General features: G+C 41.4%; 1 protein-coding gene across 1 annotated transcript in view; it reads left to right on the plus strand.

The window, feature by feature from the left end:
* HMGXB3 (HMG-box containing 3) overlaps positions 1 to 19,912 on the plus strand; it is a 116,457-nt gene extending 96,545 nt beyond the window's left edge. Inside the window, exons 15-20 of the mRNA XM_082255107.1 lie at positions 5,657 to 5,841; positions 6,269 to 6,488; positions 7,177 to 7,310; positions 14,886 to 15,002; positions 15,285 to 15,494; positions 18,470 to 19,912. Coding sequence (XP_082111233.1) covers positions 5,657 to 5,841; positions 6,269 to 6,488; positions 7,177 to 7,310; positions 14,886 to 15,002; positions 15,285 to 15,494; positions 18,470 to 18,946 — 1,343 coding nt within the window. The 3' untranslated portion in view covers positions 18,947 to 19,912. The remainder of the gene's footprint in view (positions 1 to 5,656; positions 5,842 to 6,268; positions 6,489 to 7,176; positions 7,311 to 14,885; positions 15,003 to 15,284; positions 15,495 to 18,469) is intronic.
* Positions 19,913 to 23,347: the final 3,435 nt, after the last annotated feature.

Consider the following 23,347-nt stretch of genomic DNA (forward strand, 5'->3'; position numbering starts at 1 on the left):
GATTGGTTTGCACAAAAGTTATCGCGTCTACAAACTAGGGGATAGATTTATGTCGTTATTTAAGCAAGTAATGGCGGCGATCAGTGATTTTTAGCAGGACTGCGACATTTTGGCAGACATTTTAACTGACACTTTTGACACTTTAGGAGGGGACCAGTGACCCTAATACAGTAATTGATGCCTCAAAATATGCACGGCTACTGTATTAATGACACTGGCAGGAAAGGGGTTAACACCAGGGTCGATCAAAGATTTAAGTGTGCTCCTAGGGAAAGCTTTTTAACTGTATGGGGGGTGGTACTCAGTGGATGAACACAGAGACCCATGTTCTTAAATAGGAAGAACACAGGATCCATGTGTTCATCTCTGACAGAACAGCGGTCAGCCTGGTTTACACTGTCAGACCGCCGTTCTGTCTCCATGGGGAGCGATCGCAGGTGGCTGGCGGACACCGCGTCTGCCGGACCCGCTGATTGGCTCCCCCTCTGGCCAATCAGAGCATATACGCGCCTCCACTATCTGTTAAACGAAGCGACGCACAGGTATGTTTCGTGTAATAGAGCTGACCTGCTGCAGTAAAACTAGAGCGGCTGGTCGGCAAGTTGTTAATATATAATGTCCATACAATAACTGGAATCAAAAGTGCTTCATAGCGTTCATTCTGTGATTATCGTATGAATCATCCATAATTGATCCATTTAACATTGAAATGATAGTGCTCCATCGCAGTGCCCACCACCTATTACTGCAGCCCCTTACCTCCCAAAAATTACCTTCACTAAGGTAAGGTCAACACACTTTCCCAGACACTGGGTAATGGTTGTGCAGTATAATTCAAAACCGCTTATGACAGTCCATCCATCCATCCTAAGGCTCAGGATTCAGCCCATATAGTAAGTGAGAAAGAGCAAAAAAATTTGCGTGGTATATTACATAAACACCCAGTATTTTATTAAAACTCCAAGACAAAGGACTACTCACAAAGCAGATGCATTAAACCAGTGCACAAGATAAAAAGTCAGTTAGAATAAAATCAAGTTGACCCCTTTAAGAACTTCCATGGAAAAAAACATGTTAAATGGCCGCTACTGCAGTTTACAGGCATGATGATGTTGTAAGCTCCGCCCTCTGACGTATTTCGTCTCGTGACTTCCTGTGTGTGTGCTGGATTCTCTGCTCCCCTACCCCTTGATGAATTCCTACATTTGCATACTGAGACATACTATTTCTCAGCGAGCGCTTGTAAATGCCTTATTTGATATTTTGTTTTTACCCTGCTAAAAAATACATACTGCACTATATTGCTTTTTGGCAGCCCTCTTTCTCTTTACTTTTTCTTTTCATGACCATTGGGTTCCCAGCCCATGAGAGGAGGCAGCCAGTCCGTCTCTATTTAACTATTTAGATCCTGCCCACAACTCCAGGCCCTTTTGATTTACATTGGAATATGTGTCAATTCTTGTACAGCTGTTTTAACATATGTATTTTAATTGCCATGGTCAGCTCACATATTTTAAAGAGTAACTCCACTTTTGTGGAGGAAAAATCATTTTGTGGAGGAAAAATCACTCCCTTCTGGGTTATCTATGTACATTACAAGGATTTTAACAAACCTTGTTGCAGATACCTACTTGGTGTTCTGAAGAAATTCCTGTGTGTCTGTGTCCATGGGGAAAGTGAACCTAATGGGAGTGGTTTCATAATTCTCAATCAGCTGCTGCATCTGCATGGCTCTGAGGGAAATTGCAGGGTCTGCATCCCTTTTAGATAGGATTTCCTTTTGGGAGTAACTCACCAAAAATGACATTTTTGTTGCAGGGGATGCCTGAAGTCTGACCTGTATCTTAGTGTAGAGTTTTGGGAAAATCAGTGAGCCAATCACATAAGCAGGAAATTATGTTTTTGGGGGGCGGTCTGTATCCATTCTGTTTACAGAACACCTCCAGGCAGCTATATTGCATTTACAGAAAATTGCTGAGCTGCAGATTGAAAAGGAAATGTAATTTTTTTTTCTTTCAATTGGTTTTTATTAAAGTTTAGACAAAATGCATGGAATGGTAATATTTAATAACATTCAATAAATTACAATATGACTTGTGTCATAATTGTAAATGCAATATTTTTCTTTTATTATTTTCTATTTTTTTCTCTCAAAAGCGGAGTTACCCTTTAACCTCCTTAGCGGTATTCCCGAGTGTGGCTCTGGGTGGAATTTCAGTGCCATTAGCAGTAACTCGAGCCACACTCGGGGTACTGCCAGGGAGCATCCCTGTATCCTGGAAGAGGGGTTACTTACCTTGTCCCCGGGATCCCGCAATGTGTTCCTGCAGCATACGGCGGCCGGATCTTCCGCCTGAAGCTGTGTGCCCCAGTTTCCGTCTCCTGCGAGCGTCACGTTGAAGGGGGGTGGAACCGGCGGCAAATTCAAAAAGTAAAACACACTGATATATTGTAATCCTATTGGATTACATTACTAAATAAAATAATTTGACATTAGTTTGCCCCCCAGTGCCCTTGCCTGCAGTTTTACTGTAATATATATATATATAATATACTTTAACTTTTTATATTTATTATATTATCATTTATGTTTTTGTGTTTCAAACTTTATCATACCTGAGATGTTATAAAGAAGAACAGTAAAATAAAATCATATGTAAATAGTTGGTTTGGGCTGCTCGTCCTTAAGAATTACATGCAAAATAATGGTACCACTTTCAGCACCTAAAATCGGAAACAATCATACCGGCAGGGAGGTTAAGTAATTTAACACCTAGTTCTTAATCTTTATATTGAGCAGCTGCCCAACATCTCATTTGCATTATTTCACTTTTCTCCTGGGCATCCTCAGAGCAGGTTTAAATCCGGTCTCCTCCTACAAAAAAATAAAATGCATGAAACCGCATCAAAGACACACACAAAAATGCACCGAAAAACACATTATGCAGCAGCATTAGTGTGAACCACCTAGGCTTAGTTGTCTTGCAGTAAATATGGGCATAATTACTCCAATGTTATTTTTTTATAGTATCAATTTTTTTTTTTCCATCTTTTTTTTTTATTGAAATATATTCTATCCACTGTAAGTCAGTATGGGTTTGACTTACATTGGGTATAAAAAAATCCCCCTTTAAAAAAAAACACAGACACATTTTTTGCTTTATCCAGCTGTATTTACTGTATTTATAAGTAAATGATCTAACACCAAAAATGTTAAAAATTCAAAGACCAAATCACTGAGTTGGAAAAAGGCCTTGTGTCAGTATTTTGTTGAACCACTTTTTGCTTTAATTACAGCCTTTAGTCTGTTGGGATATGTCTCTACTAACTTTTCACATCTAGACTTTACAATATTTGCCCACTCTTCTTTGCAGAACTGCCCAAGTTCAGTTACATTGGATGGTGACCGTTTGTGGACTGCAGTCTTCAAGTTATTCCACAGATTTTCAATGGGGTTTAAGTCTGGGCTCTGACTAGGCCATGCCAGGACATTCACCTTTTTCTCCTACAACCACTGTGTGGTAGTTTTTGCGGTGTGCTTTGGGTCATTGTCATGTGGGAAGGTAAACGTTCTTCCCATTGACAACTTTCTGTCAGAAGGCAGCAGATTTTCCTCACGCTTTTGATTGTATTATGCCCGATTCCATTTTTCCTTCTATCCTGACAAGTGCTCCAGTTCCTATTGTAGAGAAACGCCCCCAAAACAAGATATTACCATCCCCATGCTTTATTGTAGGAATGGTGTTATTTGGATGGTAAGCTGTATTGGATTTCCGCCAGACATATTGTGTCCGTATCGTGTCCTTCGAATCTTCAAGGTGCGTTTTGGCAAAGCTCACTCGTGACTAAATGTGGCCTTTCTTAAAGGGGTGGCTTTTTTCTTGCAGCCCTTCCATACAAGCCACATTTATGGATAATTTGTGATATTGTCCCATGCACACAATGACCACTCTGTCATAAATTCCTGAAACTGTTTCAGAGTTGCTGTAGGCTTCTTGCTAGCGTCTCTAACCAGTTTCCTCCTGGCTCTTTCATCATTTTTGGAGCGATGTCCTGACCCAGGGAGGGACTGTGTTGTACCAAATACCTTCAACTTCTTAATAATAGACTTCACTGTGCTTCTAGACATTGATAAAACCTTCGACATTTTTTATATCCATCTCCCGACTTGTGCCTGTCCACAATTTTATGCTGGAGATCTTGGTGACAGTGCCTTGCCACCAAAAGTTGATTGTCTGCTTCAGCATCACAACCAGGGATTAAAATGCTCCAGGAAAGCTCTTTTCATGCTGAGCTAATCAAAATGACCACAGCTGATCACAGTTAAGTCAAATGGGGGGGGGGGGTGATCCTTTTTCCAACTTGGTGATTCTGTTTTTGTGTTTTGTTTTTTTCTGACCTGTTAGTGTTATATTTTTCACTTGGATATTATAAGTTGCACTGATGAAATACAGCTGGATAAAACAAAAATGGTCTTCATTTCAGACTATAAAGCAACAAAATGTGATTATTTTAAAGGGGGAGGGGGGAATTATTTTCTATTCCCACTGTAGATGCTTCAGTTCTTTCTCATTCACTGATCTCAAACAATTATGCAGATAATGAATTCTGACTTACCTCTGACTTCACTAGCTACATTGTATTTTTGGGTCCATGACTCTGTACAGACTCTCAGTATATCTCGCCAGCTGGCATTGTCATTAGGGGGTCAGCAATTGTAGCCTCTGATTTCTCTTGGTATTGGTTCCCTTTTCAAAGTGATTCTAAAGGTTGTATTAAATAACAAAAATAAGGCCCCTTTCACACGGGCGCCACCATTTGGCGGACTCCGCTTGCTCAGAGGGGATTTGCCCTGCTGAGCAGGCGAATGACAGGTCCGTCTCTGCTCACTGTGCAGAGCGGAGCCGGACTCAGTCCCGCTCTCCACTATGGTAAAATCAGGTGAAAACATTGCCAGTCCGTTTTTTCATCCGATTTCATCCACTGGACGGATGAAAAATAGGACCACCATCTATCTGGATTTTGCGGACAGGATTGGATAGCGGCGGATGTTAGCAGAAGTGTCCGCTGACACCTGCCGTTCCATAAGGAAAAGTGCAAGGTCTGATCAGGTCTGCCTGAAAAACTTACAGGTGGACCTGATCGTACAACCCGTATGAAAGGGGCCTAACAAAGATGTACTACTTACCTGCTCTGTGGAATGGTTTTGCACAGAGCAGCCCCGATCCTCTTCTTTCTGGGTCAGCCGCCAGCTGTCCTGGCTCTTTGCCCCAGTCGAGTGCCCCCATTGCAAGCCTCTTGCTCTTGGAACACTCCAGCAGGCTCGCTCCCAAGCCACGCTTCTGGCTCAGCCTGACCCCCCACTCTCTCCTCATTTGCTCACTAGCTGTGATTGACAGCAGCAGGTGGCAATGACTCCTGCTGCTGTGTGAGGAAAGAGACACAGGAGAGCCGCTTCTTTCATGCACATTGACGGATTGAGATGGGGTTTCGAGCGGGCTGGGGGAGCTGCACCTAGAAGGTTTTTTACCCTTAATGCATAGAATGCATTAAGGTAAAAAAAAAAACTTCTGCCTTTAGAACTACTTTACGTCCTTGTTTTTTGTGCTTTTGTAAATGTTCTCCCTAAACTTCTGCTGTGCCTTTCTTCTGTCAGAAAAGATGCTGAGCCCAGAGGAGCTACTTGCAGTCCAGGATTTGTTGAGCTGTGGATACTGGGCATTTGAATGTCTCACTCTCCGGGACTATAACGATATGATCTGCGGAGTGTGTGGAGTAGCCCCAAAAGTGGAGATTGCACAAAGGAATGTTGAAAACACCTTAACACTGACCAACATTGAGGTAAATTGCAGTGGCATCAAGTGGATTTTTATTATGTACCGAATTCAGGATACATGATCTTTTCCTCAATATTATTTATGATCGATTCAAACTCAGCTGCAAAAAAAATGAAAATCATGTGTTACTGATGCAAAAAAGGCATAACCTCTAAATATTTTTTCAGGCCAGATTAACTTTACCATAAAATGTATGAAAACCAGCCTTTCTAAAATGTAGGGCTTAGTGAAGTAAACAGTATTTTATGGAACGCTACCTAAAATAGAGGTTGCAGGTGTAAGTTTGGAATGTTTTGGGGGCTCAAGAGTTACTCCTGCCTTACTGTATAATTTGATAAGACTACATAATGTAAGGTTGTAGTTTTGTGGTTCCTCTGTACACCTAATTTTGGTGATCACCACTGGAAAGAAATGTTTTCATTTGTCAACAGTTTACTTGGCCTGAGTTTCTCACCACCAATGAGGTTAGCATGGAGGATTTCTGGTCCACACTGGAAACAGAGGTACTGGAACAAGCTGCCTTCCCCTCAAGCATCCCCATCACCAAGTTTGATGCCTCCATCATCTCTCCATTTTTCCCTCCTCTCATGCGTGGCCCTGTAGTAGTGAACAGTGAGAGCTACAAGAATCTGGAAATACAGAAGGTTGCAGGTAAGCAGATGCAAGTGGTTGTAGTGTTTTTTTTTTTTTTTTTGCAATATTCTGGGTAATGACAAAAAACATTCTTACATTGAATCAAAGTAAACATTATGGGGAAAAATGGGCAATTTCCCAGGGCATCAAATATCTTAAACCCCCCCCCCCCAAATACTGGAGTGAGAAGATAAAAAAAGAAAAGAGCACTGCTGTGATATCTGACCTCTTTCTCTCCCGGGAGTCAGTGCAAATGCAGGAAACCACGTCACTAGGCGAGTTATAAACAGTGAAAGAGGAAGTACAGAAAATAAGGTATCTACTGCCACCAAATTACAGTTTTGATTTACAATGATTACACAGCAAGGGCTAAGGGTTAGTTGAAGTAAAGAAGAAAAAATGACTCAAGGTCCACTTTAAGCACACCATCAAAATTAATCTTTTTAGAAAAGCTAATAAATTTCTCTGGCCATTTGATATATTCTGATTTCTTCCATCCCTACACTGTGGTCTGCAATGTGACCATGTACTTCTTTAGTCTATCCTTTTTTGGTCTTAACATTTTATGTTCATTGCATTATTCTGTATGTTTCACTTTGTACAGCGCTACAGCATATGTGGGACTATGATAATGCATAGTTGGATTCAGAGGTACAAAATATGAATTGTTTGGTATAATCTGTAACTGTGTTGTGTGGTGTTGCAGGTAACGGCAGTGCTTTGGACAGACTTCTTCACAACGGCACCCTGAAACTGGATGACCTAAACACGCTTAGCACTGAACAGCTGCAGAGAATACTGACACTTTGCGGCATTCCCTGGAATGTTACAGACACAAAGGTAAATCCTGGCTCTTGTCGTTTCAAACTGATAAGAGGACCGTTTTCTCACATCTTACCATTTATCCACCCATTCAAACACATATAGTGTCTTATGACACCTCGTTCCAAAAGAGCTACTCTACTGGCTGCCATTGTAGACAAATCAAATGTGTGGGAGTTTATTTTCCATTAACCCCTTCCGTCCAGTCCTGGGTTCCCTTTAACCTGGGGGCGGGACATACTTGCTCCAGTCGTCTTCCAGGGCAGTATCTGAGAGAGAGGCTCCTCCCACCTGAAACAGGAAACGCAATAGTCTACCATTATAAAAATGTCGGTCATACCTTCTGCCTCAGTTTGATTGTGTTTCCTCCCGACCCACAGGAGCTGCATCTGTTTGTTGTTTTCAGTCTCTGTGCTAAATTGCAGGAGGCTCCCTGACCAGCCTCCCATCCAGCTCAATGAGCCTTGGGCAGTGCAGGTCAGGGGCAGCACATTGGGGCAAGCTGGACCCCGCCTGAGGTTTCACCCCTACTGAGGGGTTTGCAACCTTCCCCCTCAACTCTCAGGATGCCAGTGGTATCTTCCCTACAGCCCCCCCCCCCCAAAACCTTGCCTGGAGCCAGGGCGCCCCCTGCATACAGCACTTCCGGTCCCTCCATCCTTCAGGGCATCCTGTCCAGGCAGATCGCCTTGGCGTTTCGGGCAGCATCCTCGCTGTTGGAGGGAAGATAAATGCCTCAATTTCACAAGGAAAAACTGACCCGAGGATACCAGGGGGTTGCAATACAGGTGTGTCCACCAACCTGCATGGGGGGCAGCTGGGGGGGGGCTGGAGTGGGGCAGGAAGCAGTTAAAAGTCCCTATGCTGCGGCTCCTTTTCTGAGACTGACCATGTCAGGATGACTCCCCACCCTGCCCTGTAGATCCTGCTTGCCAGGACCTCTCTAAGGTAAGTCAGAGCATGCTGAGGCCACCTCTGTACTTACCAAACCACTATGCACATAATGCTAGTGGTAGCAGCAATTTTGGCTAAGACCAGCAGCGCACATTCCTTCTCTAAGCAAGTGCTTCCTATGAGGGCAAATGGCAGCCAGCTGGGCCAAAAATCTTTGCCTAAAGTGCATAAGCAAACCTGTGGCAAAAGAAACCCTGGGAGTCCTAAAAGGATTAGTCTAATCTGTAAAAGAAGCAGACGCCTTCAGCCTGGGTGCAATCAGGTCTTTAGAGTGGTGGAGTCCTGGGCTGTCTAAACAAGGGCGATTAAAAAGGGGTTAAAGGTGAACCCAGATGCTGCTAGTACCGGGGCTGGTAACCAAACAGTGTCAAAGATATAAATAGGTGGGGGGTACTGCGCTTCTGGGAGGTGTATAAATAAATAAATAAATTGAACCAGGTGTGTGTGCCTATCACAATAAATATAGAAGGAAACTAAATCATACAAAATAGATCCATATTCATAATAAACGTACTAAATATTAGTGCAATACTTTAAAAAATACTTCGTGTTCAAAATGCTCTAGTGACCAATAAAGTGCTCAGGTGCATATATATACAAAGCAAAGTGTCCTCAGTGCTTCACAACTAAATATATAACAGTCTGGGTGTAAATAAAGTCCAAATAATTAAAATAGGTATTCAAGTGAAAAAAATATATCCATAGGTGCAACTCCTTCACCAAACACCGTGTTGACAATAGTGGGGTGCTTCTCCTTATCCCCTCTAGGTGCTCTAACCGCTCACCTTCAGTACTAAGGGTAAAAGCCTTATCAGTAATCCTGGGGGCTCCTCTCCAATTTTATACCGTGATCCACTGGGGTCAGATGTCTGGGCTGCTGCGGGTGACGTGGCTCACTCTCCCTCTCCAGAATCCCCACGGTCCCAATGGATCTCAAAGCAGAATACTCAAAATGGGGCAAGTATGTATGGATAACGGGTATTTTTATTAAGTATAATTAAAACCACTCACATTAGCTGAATAAACAAGGCGCAAACAGGATAGCGTCGGAGTGGGATCGCAGTCCTCACTTCCGCGATGTGCGTCACTTCCGGTCCGAACGTCCCTACGCGTTACGCCACTTCCGCGTCACGTGGCTTCTTCAGGGGTAGCTATTGGCCGCATGTGACGCTCATTAATACTCTTAAGGCCGGATGTAGTCAAATCGCCATTTTGGATGTGGGTATTGAGTTCATTTACCAAGAACCGGATATGCCGGTTCCGCCATATTCTAGAAGCCCGCTCCGGGCTACCGAGGTAGTTGATATTTTGTAAACTTAGTTCGTATATGCCAAATTCCAGCTGAGTATATGAATTAAAGAAATGGCTATCGAATTAGCAATGGAGAATTTTGAAGGTCTAAAACTCTCTAATGGAATTGTTTACAAAGGACTGTGTCCCGGGAGTGCAGCACATGTTACCATAAATACATAGTTCATAATAAAACATACTAATAAATTATCTAAAGCTTCTCATATTAAAAATACAATTAAATTAATGGACCCCGAAAAATATTAATAATCAAAAAAACTGGATCACACATAACGATCCATACATACATCATAAATATCTAAATCATCGACTCATCTATCTAAAAGTGTATATTGTATATCCAAAAGACCAAAAAGGATAAAAATAACACCGGACCGGAAGTGACGCACATCGCGGAAGTGAGGACTGCGATCCCACTCCGACGCTATCCTGTTTGCGCCTTGTTTATTCAGCTAATGTGAGTGGTTTTAATTATACTTAATAAAAATACCCGTTATCCATACATACTTGCACCATTTTGAGTATTCTGCTTTGAGATCCATTGGGACCGTGGGGATTCTGGAGAGGGAGAGTGAGCCACGTCACCCGCAGCAGCCCAGACATCTGACCCCAGTGGATCACGGTATAAAATTGGAGAGGAGCCCCCAGGATTACTGATAAGGCTTTTACCCTTAGTACTGAAGGTGAGCGGTTAGAGCACCTAGAGGGGATAAGGAGAAGCACCCAAATATTGTCAACACGGTGTTTGGTGAAGGAGTTGCACCTAATGGATATATTTTTTTCACTTGAATACCTATTTTAATTATTTGGACTTTATTTACACCCAGACTGTTGTATATTTAGTTGTGAAGCACTGAGGACACTTTGCTTTGTATATATATGCACCTGAGCACTTTATTGGTCACTAGAGCATTTTGAACACATGAAGTATTTTCTAAAGTATTGCACTAATATTTAGTACGTTTATTATGAATATGGATCTATTTTGTATGATTTAGTTTCCTTCTATATTTATTGCAATCAGGTCTTTGTTCTTGATTTTGCTGTGGATCCTGCAACATATAATTGACTGGATCTTGGATAGTCCTGTATGCAAGGGCTGCATGGACAAACCTGTGCCTAATGACTTTTCATTATCACAGGCAGGTGGTGCACTTTTGACTGCTGTGGCCACATTTTCAGGCTCAGGATGGCCGCAGCTTTCCTTTACTACCAGGCCTGACCCTGGAGGCTGGCCATGCATGTTCACTTAACTTGTGCAATTTTTCCTTTGGATTTACCAAAGACCGTGTGATGTGAGATCAAAACGAAACAACACTTTAAATTGTATCCAATTAGGGATCGTATAATGTATGGCCAGCCTAAGACTTTAGGAATTGAGAGACTTTGGGTGCTTCTCACCTGAGTGAGATATTCAGGTTATTTCAGTGTACTTCTCTCTAAGGGTGACTCATTCCAACTAAACATTTGTCCACGGTCAGTGAGGAGTGGAAGCTGTACCTATCATGGGTTACTAGTATCCAATATACACACCACTTCTTTTTACCTGAAGTCTCCGAGTATTTCCACTGGATAGATACAGTATATAATGCAGGGTAGCCACAGAGCAAGTTTTCACCCTAATCTGCTACTGCTTGATGGCCTAAACCTCAATTGCGTATACATTACAGACCAGGGTGTATCTTAGTCTAATGCACTATGACTATCCTCCGGATTCTGCATTATGCTAGTATTTTAGGTCTATCTTGAACATACACTTAAAGTGGATATATTGGGGGCAGGATCTCTGGTGGCTGTAGTTCAACTAGATTTCCTTTGTTTTGCAAATTAACATTTCATGTAAAATTTGCATCTTTGACTGTGCATTTCATAAACTAGTACCCCATCTAGGCTGTGTTTTCTAATAAGCCTTATTTTAGAAGCAGTTTCTGTATGATGGTGCACTATACAGAATTCTGCTTTATCCTTATGTGTTTTATATAATGGGGATTCAGTTGTTTCTGCTGCATCCCTTTGAATATATTCAGATGGCAATTACACATGGAGGGCCCAAGAGTCTTGGCTGCTAAAACTTCTCTGATGGTTCTGCAGTATACAATGTCTCAATATGTTATTTTGTCTATATTTATGATATTGTTTGAACATTAACTTGCTCATGAAGTAGACTGTTGAACTTTCGCAACTAAATGTTCAGTACCGAAGTTCTCCTTGTCGCAGATCGAGGCTTTTGCCAATTATCTGTGACTCTGCTTTTATTTGTTACTCCTAATAGCCTACTTTGTGCATGGGCCCCAGCCGTAAATGGACCATGATTTGGGAAGCTTTTTTTTTTTATGCGCATACTGCTTTAACTCCGACTATATGCAGTTGGCAATATGGTTATCTTTATACATAGACGTGTTTATGTGCATGTGTGCCTGGTTTGGGGATCAGGCCTCTGGGCAGTAGCCTGATTGGGTTGTATCTGTCCATGTATTTGGATTGCCCAGGAGACTGAGCTCCTGAGGCTCCATCCAGCAGACAATCATACCCCACACATTCAGGCATTACCAGACCCATTCCCTGGGTCTGACACTGGTAGCTTACAGGACATGATTCCGGTCCTCTAGCTTCAGGGAAATATGGTTTATTACTTCTTTCCTCCAAAGCAATTATGTCTATGCAGACATCCCTACAGTAGAGATGGTCCTCAGGTTATGGCACTATGTAAGAGGGTGTGCCTAAGCTAAGGATGTGGGGCCACTACATTATATCCTAGGATCTATGTTCTATACAATAGTATATCCTGGGCCAGGGCGCAGAGGCAGCCAGGTCATTCACGTGATAATCTGCAGCATATTGTATGTGCAGTGTTTAAGGGTGTTTTAGCCTATCATTATTTGCTATCACTCGGACTCTATGCCTAGAATGGGTTGTTATGGCACTATATTCATATATAGTCAATATGTATCCTTTTTATATGGCCCCTGAGCAGAAGTGAATTATGGGGCCCTTTTCTCACTTGTGTGGCTTGTCCTGCGACTTGGGACTGCAAGTCGCATGACCGGTCGTACTGAATTTCAATTCATATCTGTGCGACTTCAAGTCAGTCCCTGCACTACTTTGGCCTAGAGTTGATGTGTTGAGGTCTATAGACCTCAAGATTACACAGGCTTTGCTTCAGTCCAGTCAAAATCGTGCGACTTTTAGGTCACGCAAGGGACCTAACGCGGAACAAATCCCATTGATTTAGGTCTCTAAAAGGTTACATTCCTGCAATGCCTGGATTGCTAGTTGTCACAAATGCTTGTTGCATCAACCAGGCTGTTAAGCCATCAAGTGACTGGCGTCCTGGCTCGCATCGTATGTGCAGTCACCGTGACAGTTACAGATCAGACAGAAGCAGCTTCCTTGGGAACATCGGAGTGTATGCGTTCAGCCAAAGCTGGGTTCCTCATCTATGTTATGCATTCCCTCCTACTGCCCTAATACTAAGGTTGGTACAAAAGGTCAAGGAAGAAAAGGCTACAGTAATACTTATTGCTCCCCATTAGGCTTAGAGACCATGGTTCAGTCACTTAAAAAAAAAAACAGCATTCAGCCCTCATCTAACACTTCCAGACATGCCAAACCTCCTGTCACAAGGGCCAGTTAACCACCCGTACCGCAAGGTCATGAAGCTCTCGGCCTGGTTCTTGAAGGGTGAGGTTACAGAACAAGGTCTGTCTAACAGGGTGATTGACCCCATCTTAGACAACAGAACTCCCGTGACTAAAGCCATCTACAAAAAAGTGAGGAAAAAGCTTGTCTTCGGGTAAGAGAACAAAGGAGACCCCTTTAAGGGAACTGTTCCAACAATCTTAGATTTTTTTTGCAGGAAGGAGCGGACAATGGCATTTCCCATAACATTTTGAAGGTTCAAGTGGCAGCCCTATCTTCCCCCCTAGATATATACCTGGCAGAGGACATGCTTATAAGAAGATTCCTTCTCTCATTGGGAAAAGCCACACCCATGAAGTTCAGCAGAACTCCGACATGGGACCTCTCCACTGTATGTAAAGGATTCCTCTCTGCACCCTTTGAACCACTGGAGGAATGTTCAGATAAATACCTTACATTTAAAAACAGTACTCCTGGTGGCACTTGTGTCAACAAGAAGAGTCAGCGAAATACAGGCTCTATCCACGATATAACCCTACTGTTTATTTTTGACAGATAAAATTATTCTCCCATCAGACCCAGCCTTCCTATCAAGTCTCTTCAAATTTCCACAGAACTCAGAAGGTGGTTATTCCTACCCTTCCAAATTCAATGGCTAGCAGAGAAAGTCACTTACAAAAAGCTAGATGTAAGAAAGGTCCTGATAGCTTACCTCTAGAGAACTTAAGAGTGGCGAAGAACCACCAAGCTATTTATTCATCCTCCATGCAGAAGTCAAGAAAGGCCTTGAAAAGTACGATATGCAGATGGATAAGGCTTGCTATTCAGACAGCCTACCAAGCACTAAATCTTGGCAGGCTGAGCGAAGTCATGGCCCACTCAACCAGAGCTCGGGCATCATCAAGCACAGAAAGAGCCAGGGCAACACCGGAGCAGATCTTCAGGGCAACGACATGGTCGAGCTTCAGTGCCTTTGCAAGGCATTACCGCATCGACCAGCTGTCCAGTCAGGACCAGGCATTTTGCCGCAAGGTACTCCAGTCTTTTTTCCCTCCCTAGTAAGTATTGCTTGGTACATCCTCTCAGATGCTGCCCTGGAAGATGACTGGAGAAAACAGAGTTGGGTACCTGGTAAACTCTTTCTAGGAAGTCTTCCAGGGCAAGCACTCGTTCCCACCCTAAAGGACAAGACAAAAAAGGGTTTGTGGATTCTTAAGCTTAACAAGGGTTTCTTCGGTGCTTTGATATTACTGAGGCAGAAGGTATGACTGATATTTTTATAATGATGGACTATTGTGTTTCCTGTTTCAGCTGGGAGGAGCCCATCTCTCAGATGCTGCTCTGGAAGACTTACTAGAAAAAGTTACCAGGTATCTAACTCAGTTTTCCCAATCACTGCGATTGATTGTCCCAGTGGTCACATCATTAGGAGCCCCTCCCGTCAGTTCCCAATCATGACTACTCTGACAGCTTGGTCATGTTCTCAGTTAGTTAAATCCCACCCTCTTAGCTGGCACACAAATGCATTACATTGGTGGCAAGAGGTTAAATATCACTCTATTGCCATATCTGCATTGTTCCCCTCAACTACCATAGTTGCAAACATGGATGCTGTTGATGGTATAGAAATTGTGTGATATATATAATACTGTCTAATTTGGGTCTTTATGTATTTCTTTCTGTCTATAGGACAGCATGTGTTACTCAATCCTGGCCCTTTCAGAGTTTTTACAGAATGGGACACAGATCAAGCAGCCTCCATCTCATTTAACGGGAGGAAAGGTTTACAAAATTTGCCCACATCAGGTACTTCGATGGAAAATCTTAGGCTTGCTATGTACTTGTAAATTGTACTGTTTACAGTGAAAAAAGTGTTCCTTTAAAGTATGTAAGATCTCATTCTTATTTGTGTTTATAAATTTTACTGGGAGCTTTACACTTTTTACTGTAATGCCATTAGTGCCTGGTGAATTGTATGTTGTTTTCTTGGCAGCCTTGGTCCAAGCCTCAGAATGGTGTCCATGATAGGTCTAATGTAAAGTTTCTGTGGCCAGCTTCTTGACCACATACTGTCATGTGTCACTGTAGGTGGTTTGCGGCTCAAAGTACATTGTGCGTGGGGAGAGTCCTCGGGATCATGTTGACCTTTTGGCATCTTCACGTCATTGGCCCCCTGTGTACGTAGTGGACATGGCTACGCAGGTGGCTCTGTGTGCGGATCTCTGCTACCGAAACCTGGCGAAGCAGATGTGGGGAAAAAATCAAGGATGTTTCTCTGATCCGTCAGAGTCTCCAAAGGTGAGTGTGAATAAAATTGAATGAAGAGCCAACAAGCAGATGAGAAAAAAATTTGAAAGCGCCATTTGTCATATTTTGAAAACCATGCTAAACAAATGTAGAATTAAGGGCAAACGTTTTTTCATTTTTGGTAGAGTAAGGGGGGCAGGGGTGATAACCCCTGTCAGGATTTTTTGTGCCAACTGTATATTGTATTGTGGAGATTTACCTTCCCTTCCAGTCCCAAAGGAAGTGAGAAAATCACTCTGAAGTGAGGGAAACCCTTGTTGTCACAAGGGTATCCAGAATTAGTGTTCCCATTGAAAGATTTTCTGTCTATTACTTTTTGAGAATTTCTTTAACTTTCATTGATAATGGTAAATATGACAAATATAGGATGGAATGATCTAAGGGGTACATACCCCAAATTCCTCTCCACTCTGCTCAAAACAAAAGAAAAAGTTTTGCTTTTAGTTATACTTTAAAAATGGATATAAACCCAGTTACTAAAACCCTAGGCTTTAACAAAATGACAGTTGGGTGGGCTTCTGGTCGATCCGGGCGGACATCATATGAAGTCCTCCTAGATTGCGCCTCGCATCTGGCTGCAGGCCCAGGCAGCGGTGCGATCTGTCACCAGCTGCATCCACTGGACACATTCGACTGATCAGTGTACCAGTTTGCTGCTAGTACCATGTGACCGCTGTGACCAATCACAGCAGGTCTCATGACAGTTGTAAACCATGGATTACTTCCTTTCATGTCATCTATTGTGCACAATTGTGTTGCTAGCTGTGATTGGTTAGTGTGATCACATGGTACAGACAGGGCCAATTCCAGCCCATCTGTACCCTGTGATTAGCTCTGTCCAATCAGAGCTAATCAAAACAAAACAAATAATTTAGTAAAATGCTTGCTTATAGCAATGTAATGCATTGCTATAAGCAATCATATTGTGTAAAAAAAAAAAAAAAATCCTGATCACTTACCTAAGGTAGTACAATGTTACTATGGTAACATTATATTGCTCTGGTCAGTGTGTTTTTGTCACCAGTCCTTGCCCCTGGCACACCAGTTACGATAACGGTGTACTGCACAGGTGACAGTATGTAACAGAAAAAAAAGTACATTTTTAATATCTTAATTTTCCCAAAAATTATGACAAAAAATTACAACTTCAAAAAACTTGCCAAGCCTTTTACTAAATACCTTGGACTGTTTTCCAAAAAGGGGTAATTTTGGGAGAATTTGTACTGTCCTGGCGTTTTCGGGACTTAAGAAATCCAGTACATCAGGATTGATCAATTGAATATAGATAATCCGATATATATCTCCTAGTTAATAGACGCTATAACTTTCCTACAGACTAAATAATATACACTGATTTGGGTTATTTTCACCAAAGAAATGTAGTAGAATACACTTTGACCTAAGTTCGCGAAGAACAATTATTTATTTGCAAAATTTAATAACACAAACGAAGGAAAACGTGTTTTTTTTTTTTTTTTTTCCATAATATTTTTTGTTCATTTAGAAAAAAGTAAAAAACCCAGCAGTGATTAAATACCACCAAACAAAAGCTCTAGTTGTGTGAACAAACTGACAAAAATTTTGTTTGTGTACAGTGTTGTTTGATTGCGCAATTTTTCATTCAAATTGTGACAGCGCTAAAAGCTGAAAATGGGCCTGGACAGGAAGGAGGTAAAAGTGCCCAGTATAGAAGTGGTTAAGAATTTTTTTTTTTAATATTTTAAAACGGTCTATGGTTAAAAAATACATTTACACTGGCCCATCTTTTCACACAGTCTTTAAATTTGAGTTCTCACATGAGCAAAGCTTCCAGCAGAATTTTCAGCCACCTTGGGTAGTGTTGCACATGTATTAGGGAGGTGTAACATGTAAAATAGTGCAAATTACTCTTCGGTTTCATTACCGTTTTGACTGCTGAAGCCAGATTGAAAAGTAGATATATTTATTAAACAAGCATGCAGGGTTAGCAACACAATACATAGTATTGGATTCAAAAGTGAGCTCTAACTAGCTGGGAAATCTGACACAATTTTTATGCCCTAAGATGGGTGGGACCTAGCTATCTGACTTTCTTTGAAGTTCCATCTGTGTCTCTGGTGGAATTTGAGATGGTAATGGACATTTAAGCAGCAATGTTACTTCCAGTAGTTCATTGAGAGAGCAATTCTGCAAAAGACAGAGAGCAATCTTCCTAGCTGGAGATGTAAATAGCATTCTAACACAAAAAATGCAGCTGTTACACAATAAGACTTGTAATTACAAAATAAAGATCCAATATAGCTGCTTAATCAGAACTAAATGTTTGATAAATAAAATGGCTGTTCCACTTTCCCTCTCAGGGTTATGCTGCCCCCTACAGGAAGCTTGGACACTGGCAAACCATATATAACCCTCCATCGTGACCCTTTCAGAGTTTGTATAGAATGGGGCACAGATCAAGCAGCCTGCATCTCCAGTGGTAATAAACCCACAACAGTAAAATCTATAGATGCAGAATATCATGCTTTAATTGATTAATCCTCTGCATTGTGTAAAAAGGCTGTGTGATCCTGTATGCACAGATCCCCCCCGCAAGTTCACTCTGGGCAAGTCCAGGTAAGCCACAGTAAGTGTAGTTCAGCTGCACATGCTCAGTTTGGTCTGTATTGCTCAGAGAACACTTCCTGGTTTTAGCTGAGCAATTCAGGTCACATGGTATTAACATCACACTCGTGTGTGTATACAGATCCTAAATGACAGCCCAGTCTCCCCCTCCTCCTTTATGCCCAGTAACTAAAATAGAACTTTTGTCAACAGCAAACACTTTGGTTTCATTTTTTTTTTTTTTTGTTGACATATGATTGGATGATAAATCACACTATGACTTTTCCCCTTTGCTTGTTTTTTTTTTTTTTTTTTGTTTATAAAAATCACTTTTTATATATTTTTTGAATTAAGAATGTATTTTTTTTTTTTTGTTGTCTTAGTATGTTTCTTGTCCGGAGCTCCTCGACAGACATTATAACATTGATATGATGGGCAATGAGCCCTCCATTCAGCATCCTGTGACCAAATCGCCATCCCGAAGAATTGTCCATGCTGTGGCGGATCAGAACGGAACCTTTGACCCCACCTCTCGTCACCATTCTCTGTCTCTTTGTCGTGAGCTGGAGCCATACAGTGCCATCATCCCAGCCATTGGAGACAGTAAGACCAGCAACATCCGCCACCACTCCATAAACTTTGAGAATGCCACGCACTATTACCTCTATAACAGATTGATTGACTTTCTCACCAGTCGTGAAATTGTGAACAGGCAGATACATGACATTGTGCAAACTTGTCAGCCTGGGGAAGTGGTGATCAGAGACACTCTGTACCGGCTTGGTGTGGCACAGATCAAGACTGAGCTTGGGGAAGAGTTGGAGGAAGACGTTATAGTAGAGCAAACAAGCTCTCCTTGAACCTACCGATCACTGGTATCTTGCACTACAGGGATTCCAAACATTTCCTGATGAACAGATGGAGACAATCAGCTCTCCCAACGAGCATGCCTCTGTTTCACTGCACGTTCATTAAGGAACATGTGAACCAATGTCTTAATGAGTTGGTTGCCAAAGTTATGATGTGAAAACTGTCTTTATGGTGAGGAATGAAGGCAAAATGCACTTTTTTTCTTGCGCTCTGTATCAGACAGCACTTTAGATTTCTTTGTCTATATGGTTTTTGAAATCTAGAATGTGTTTGCCTATGATAGCCCAGGACATGTGGTGCCTTCTATGTCCGTAAGGGGACTATACCGAGATTTAGAACTGGGTGGGATACGTTTACTTCAGCTCACTGCTTTTTTTGTGAATTTACTTTTAGTGATCAGAAGTGGTACTTCCATCCTCTTAGACTCTACCCCTGGCCATGTCTGTACACAAAGACTTCTAATCACTCCAGTAGCAGTCAGACCACTGAGCATTTTTTACCACATCAAGTGAAATTGCACATCAGACAAGAGGAATTTGCTGCTTTGGGTTCTTTCTGCTCATTTAGCACAAGAGAATAGTAAAAAATAATGGCCTTACAGTCATTTTGTGTACACAATGGTGAGAGTATTGCATGGTTGTATCAGGATCATTTAGATCATGCAGCAGTTACCGTCTCTGTATTTTAAAATGTGTGTCTGAAGTTAAAAACAAATGCAAAGTCAACTATGAATATATAATTGGTGTTGCAGACGAGAATACAGGGATGCTGACATGAGGATCTCAGAATCGAAAAATTGCACTGCTAGGTACAAGTTTACTCAGTACTTGTCTCTTTAAATATTTTTTTTTTTCTAATTGCATTGTTATATCATATGTCATTTTCATAAAAATCAATGGCCCACTAAGTCTGTCATTAAATATCTCTTTTCCTACTGTGATTGGATCAAGCGGAATATTGCCAGATGCTTATGAGCCAGGTAGCTGAAGGAATCAAATCTGACACCATTTTGATGACTCTTTTTGTATTTGGCATGCATGCTGTCTCCTTCCCTCTGGTTCTAGATTGGACTAATATGTGGAGAAGGGTTTCCGCGCTGATGGAGGGGTTTAAATAAATGACTGCAGCCTACCTCAAAATATAGCAAGCTATATTTAGCAAGTGTGGGGGGAATGGAGGTAAATGGCGCTGTCAGACGTATAAATTAGGGAATATAAATATAACAGTGGGTACACTTATGATGTGAAATAAATAAGGTAAAATGTGTCAGATTATAAAATCCACAAATTAGAGCGTGATATGCAGTGAATCCTTATAAATATAAAAATGTAAAAAATCTAAAAAATCACCGTGTGTAAATGGTGGGAAATAGAAACAAATATGTGTAAAATTATTCAGATATAAGTGACACAAAAATAAATAAATTCCGTGTGTAACAATAAAGAGTAAAAATCTGATCCACTTATAAACCACGCTAATAGAATCAATACATAAGGTGATATAATATTGCATAAATTAAGTAGCATAAATAAATAACTATTAAACAATTAAGGTGCTCTTATTCAAGTGCATCAATAGGCTAGTGATCCAAAAACTATATAGCAATGTATAAATTGGGTAGAAAAAAATGTGAAAAAATCAAATCATAAACAGTGTCCCAGCAAATTGCATAAAATGTCCATAAAGGTAACTGGTACCACAAAAATACAATCAGATGTAGATAAGTCCCAAAATATAGAGGGAGAAGAGATTATCAGGAGAAAGTGGATTCCAGAGGTTCCAAAATGGTGGGGGTGCTCAATAAGGAAATAAGTGCTCCCCTCCTATTGATCCCGCACTCACCAGATAGTGGTACCCCTACAGGGGTAAACAGCGTTTGAGGTGACTATAGGGGAAATCAGACGTTTATGAGAGGAGTGCTTATGAGGAGTTATCACCTACTAATTTCCCTGGAGAAGAGTACACTATAAGAGGTCGGGATTAAGTGGATAATTAACCAGCCTTCGGAGGGACCCCTGATAGTCACCCCAAACGCTGTTTACCCCTGTAGGGGTACCACTATCTGGTGAGTGCGGGATCAATAGGAGGGGAGCACTTATTTCCTTATTGAGCACCCCCACCATTTTGGAACCTCTGGAATCCACTTTCTCCTGATAATCTCTTCTCCCTCTATATTTTGGGACTTATCTACATCTGATTGTATATTTGTGGTACCAGTTACCTTTATGGACATTTTATGCAATTTGCTGGGACACTGTTTATGATTTGATTTTTTCACATTTTTTTCTACCTAATTTATACATTGCTATATAGTGTTTGGATCACTAGCCTATTGATGCACTTGAATAAGAGCACCTTAATTGTTTAATAGTTATTTATTTATGCTACTTAATTTATGCAATATTATATCACCTTATGTATTGATTCTATTAGCGTGGTTTATAAGTGGATCAGATTTTTACTCTTTATTGTTACACACGGAATTTATTTATTTTTGTGTCACTTATATCTGAATAATTTTACACATATTTGTTTCTATTTCCCACCATTTACACACGGTGATTTTTTTAGATTTTTTATATTTATAAGGATTCACTGCATATCACGCTCTAATTTGTGGATTTTATAATCTGACACATTTTACCTTATTTATTTCACATCATAAGTGTACCCACTGTTATATTTATATTCCCTCATTTATACGTCTGACAGCGCCATTTACCTCCATTCCCCCCACACTAGATTGGACTAAGTTGATCTCGATTGATCGATCAAAGTGTTGGCTTCAGCAGATGGAAAATCTGCTCTATTGTATGGAGAGCTATTGGGGTTGTGTCGTAGCCCACTAATATATATATTCTGAGGGTTTCAGATGATCATCTGCATAAACGCATTGTTGAGGCTTAATTCCCATGGCCTGTGGGGTAAAGCTCATTCATAAGGCACTGACCAGTTGGATTACATACGGTCCAAGTATTTACTCTACATGTTTTAATTTGGTCCCTGCTCGTTACATGTATTGCACACAGCTTAAATGGGCTGTGAAGGCAAAATTTGAAAACGCTTTCAGTTAATTACCAACATATTTATATTGTAAACTGTGTATTCTATGTAGGACTTTTCACTGTTTACACTGCTTTTCCATACAAGTGCTGCTTGCTGCTAGCCTTAAAATACATCTCTAGTGAAAGCTTTTCATGTGTATGTCCTCTGGAGAGACTTGTCCTCTATTTGTCCTAGTGAACATTTGTCACTGGAACCAAAAGTGATGGAAATCCAAAATGTTATGTTTGTCATTGGAGTTGATGAGAAATCTTTTAATACAGATACATGTTTCAGTGACAACTGGAGGAGGCTGAAACCAATAGAAGATACTTTTTTGTTTTTAGTTAGAATGCATACTTCAATATAACTTTTTTTTTTTTTTTAAACCAGAGTGTAGTGTCACTTCAAATACACAGATCAAATACAAATAGGCGGTTTTACCTGCCAAATGATTTGTATTTCTGTTTATCTAGTCTTGGGACTTACACAGGTCTGGCAACGTAGTACAGCCATGTCTGGCAAGGCAGGACACCTGATTTTCCAATGCTACATTTCAGTAACACTTGCAGGCCTTTTCCCATCCCCAGCCAATGACTGGACAGTGAAAGCAGAAGAAGCTCTCTGCTACAGTTACTCTGCTCTCCCCTCCTATTAGCATGCTCCTTCCTAGCACACAAGCTCTGCAGTACACCTATTGGCTCCTTATGCTGCTTTTTCTTTTCCCAATCTGAGCTTTGCTATACAGGGACTGTAAAAGGCTGATACTAGGTCGAAATGTATTAAAGGATGCATTCACCTTTTCCTTCATGTTGCATACTACACCCATATTTCTCTATCGCTCATTGACAGACGTAGTCTTCTTGATTCTCAAGAGCTGGGTTATGTTGTCTCCGCAGGAGTAGGACTAGGCAGAATGACAAAACGTTCTGGCTCCACCCTAGGGGGCAGTCCCTGAGGGTATATCCTCCCTCTCTCTGCTACAGGGAATCAGTTTTTTTCTGTCTAGTCAGGAGTAAGGACCTAAGCTCCTTGCTGGGATCTTTTGGTCCTGGCAAGACTTTTTTTCTTTAAGAAAAAAGACATTTTTTAGGTAGTTTTCTCCAGTGTTTTTTTCCTGTGAGATCTTCAAGCAAAAATGCCGGACTGGGCGACACTTGTGGTCACCCCAGCCGGCCTACGAGCGCGTGCAGACCAGGCATTGCGCTTGGTCGGCCGCGACATATTCAAGTAAGTATGCGGGGCCGGGCGACGGGCTGGATGTGAGATCCAGTGGTCACCCCGGTTTCTGCCTAAAAGGCGCGTGCAGACCAGTGCGCTGAGTCGGCCGCGACGGAGTCCCAGTAAAG

The sequence above is a fragment of the Pelophylax lessonae genome (genome assembly GCF_965119305.1).
Source record: "Pelophylax lessonae genome assembly, chromosome: 4".
NCBI lineage: Eukaryota > Metazoa > Chordata > Amphibia > Anura > Ranidae > Pelophylax > Pelophylax lessonae.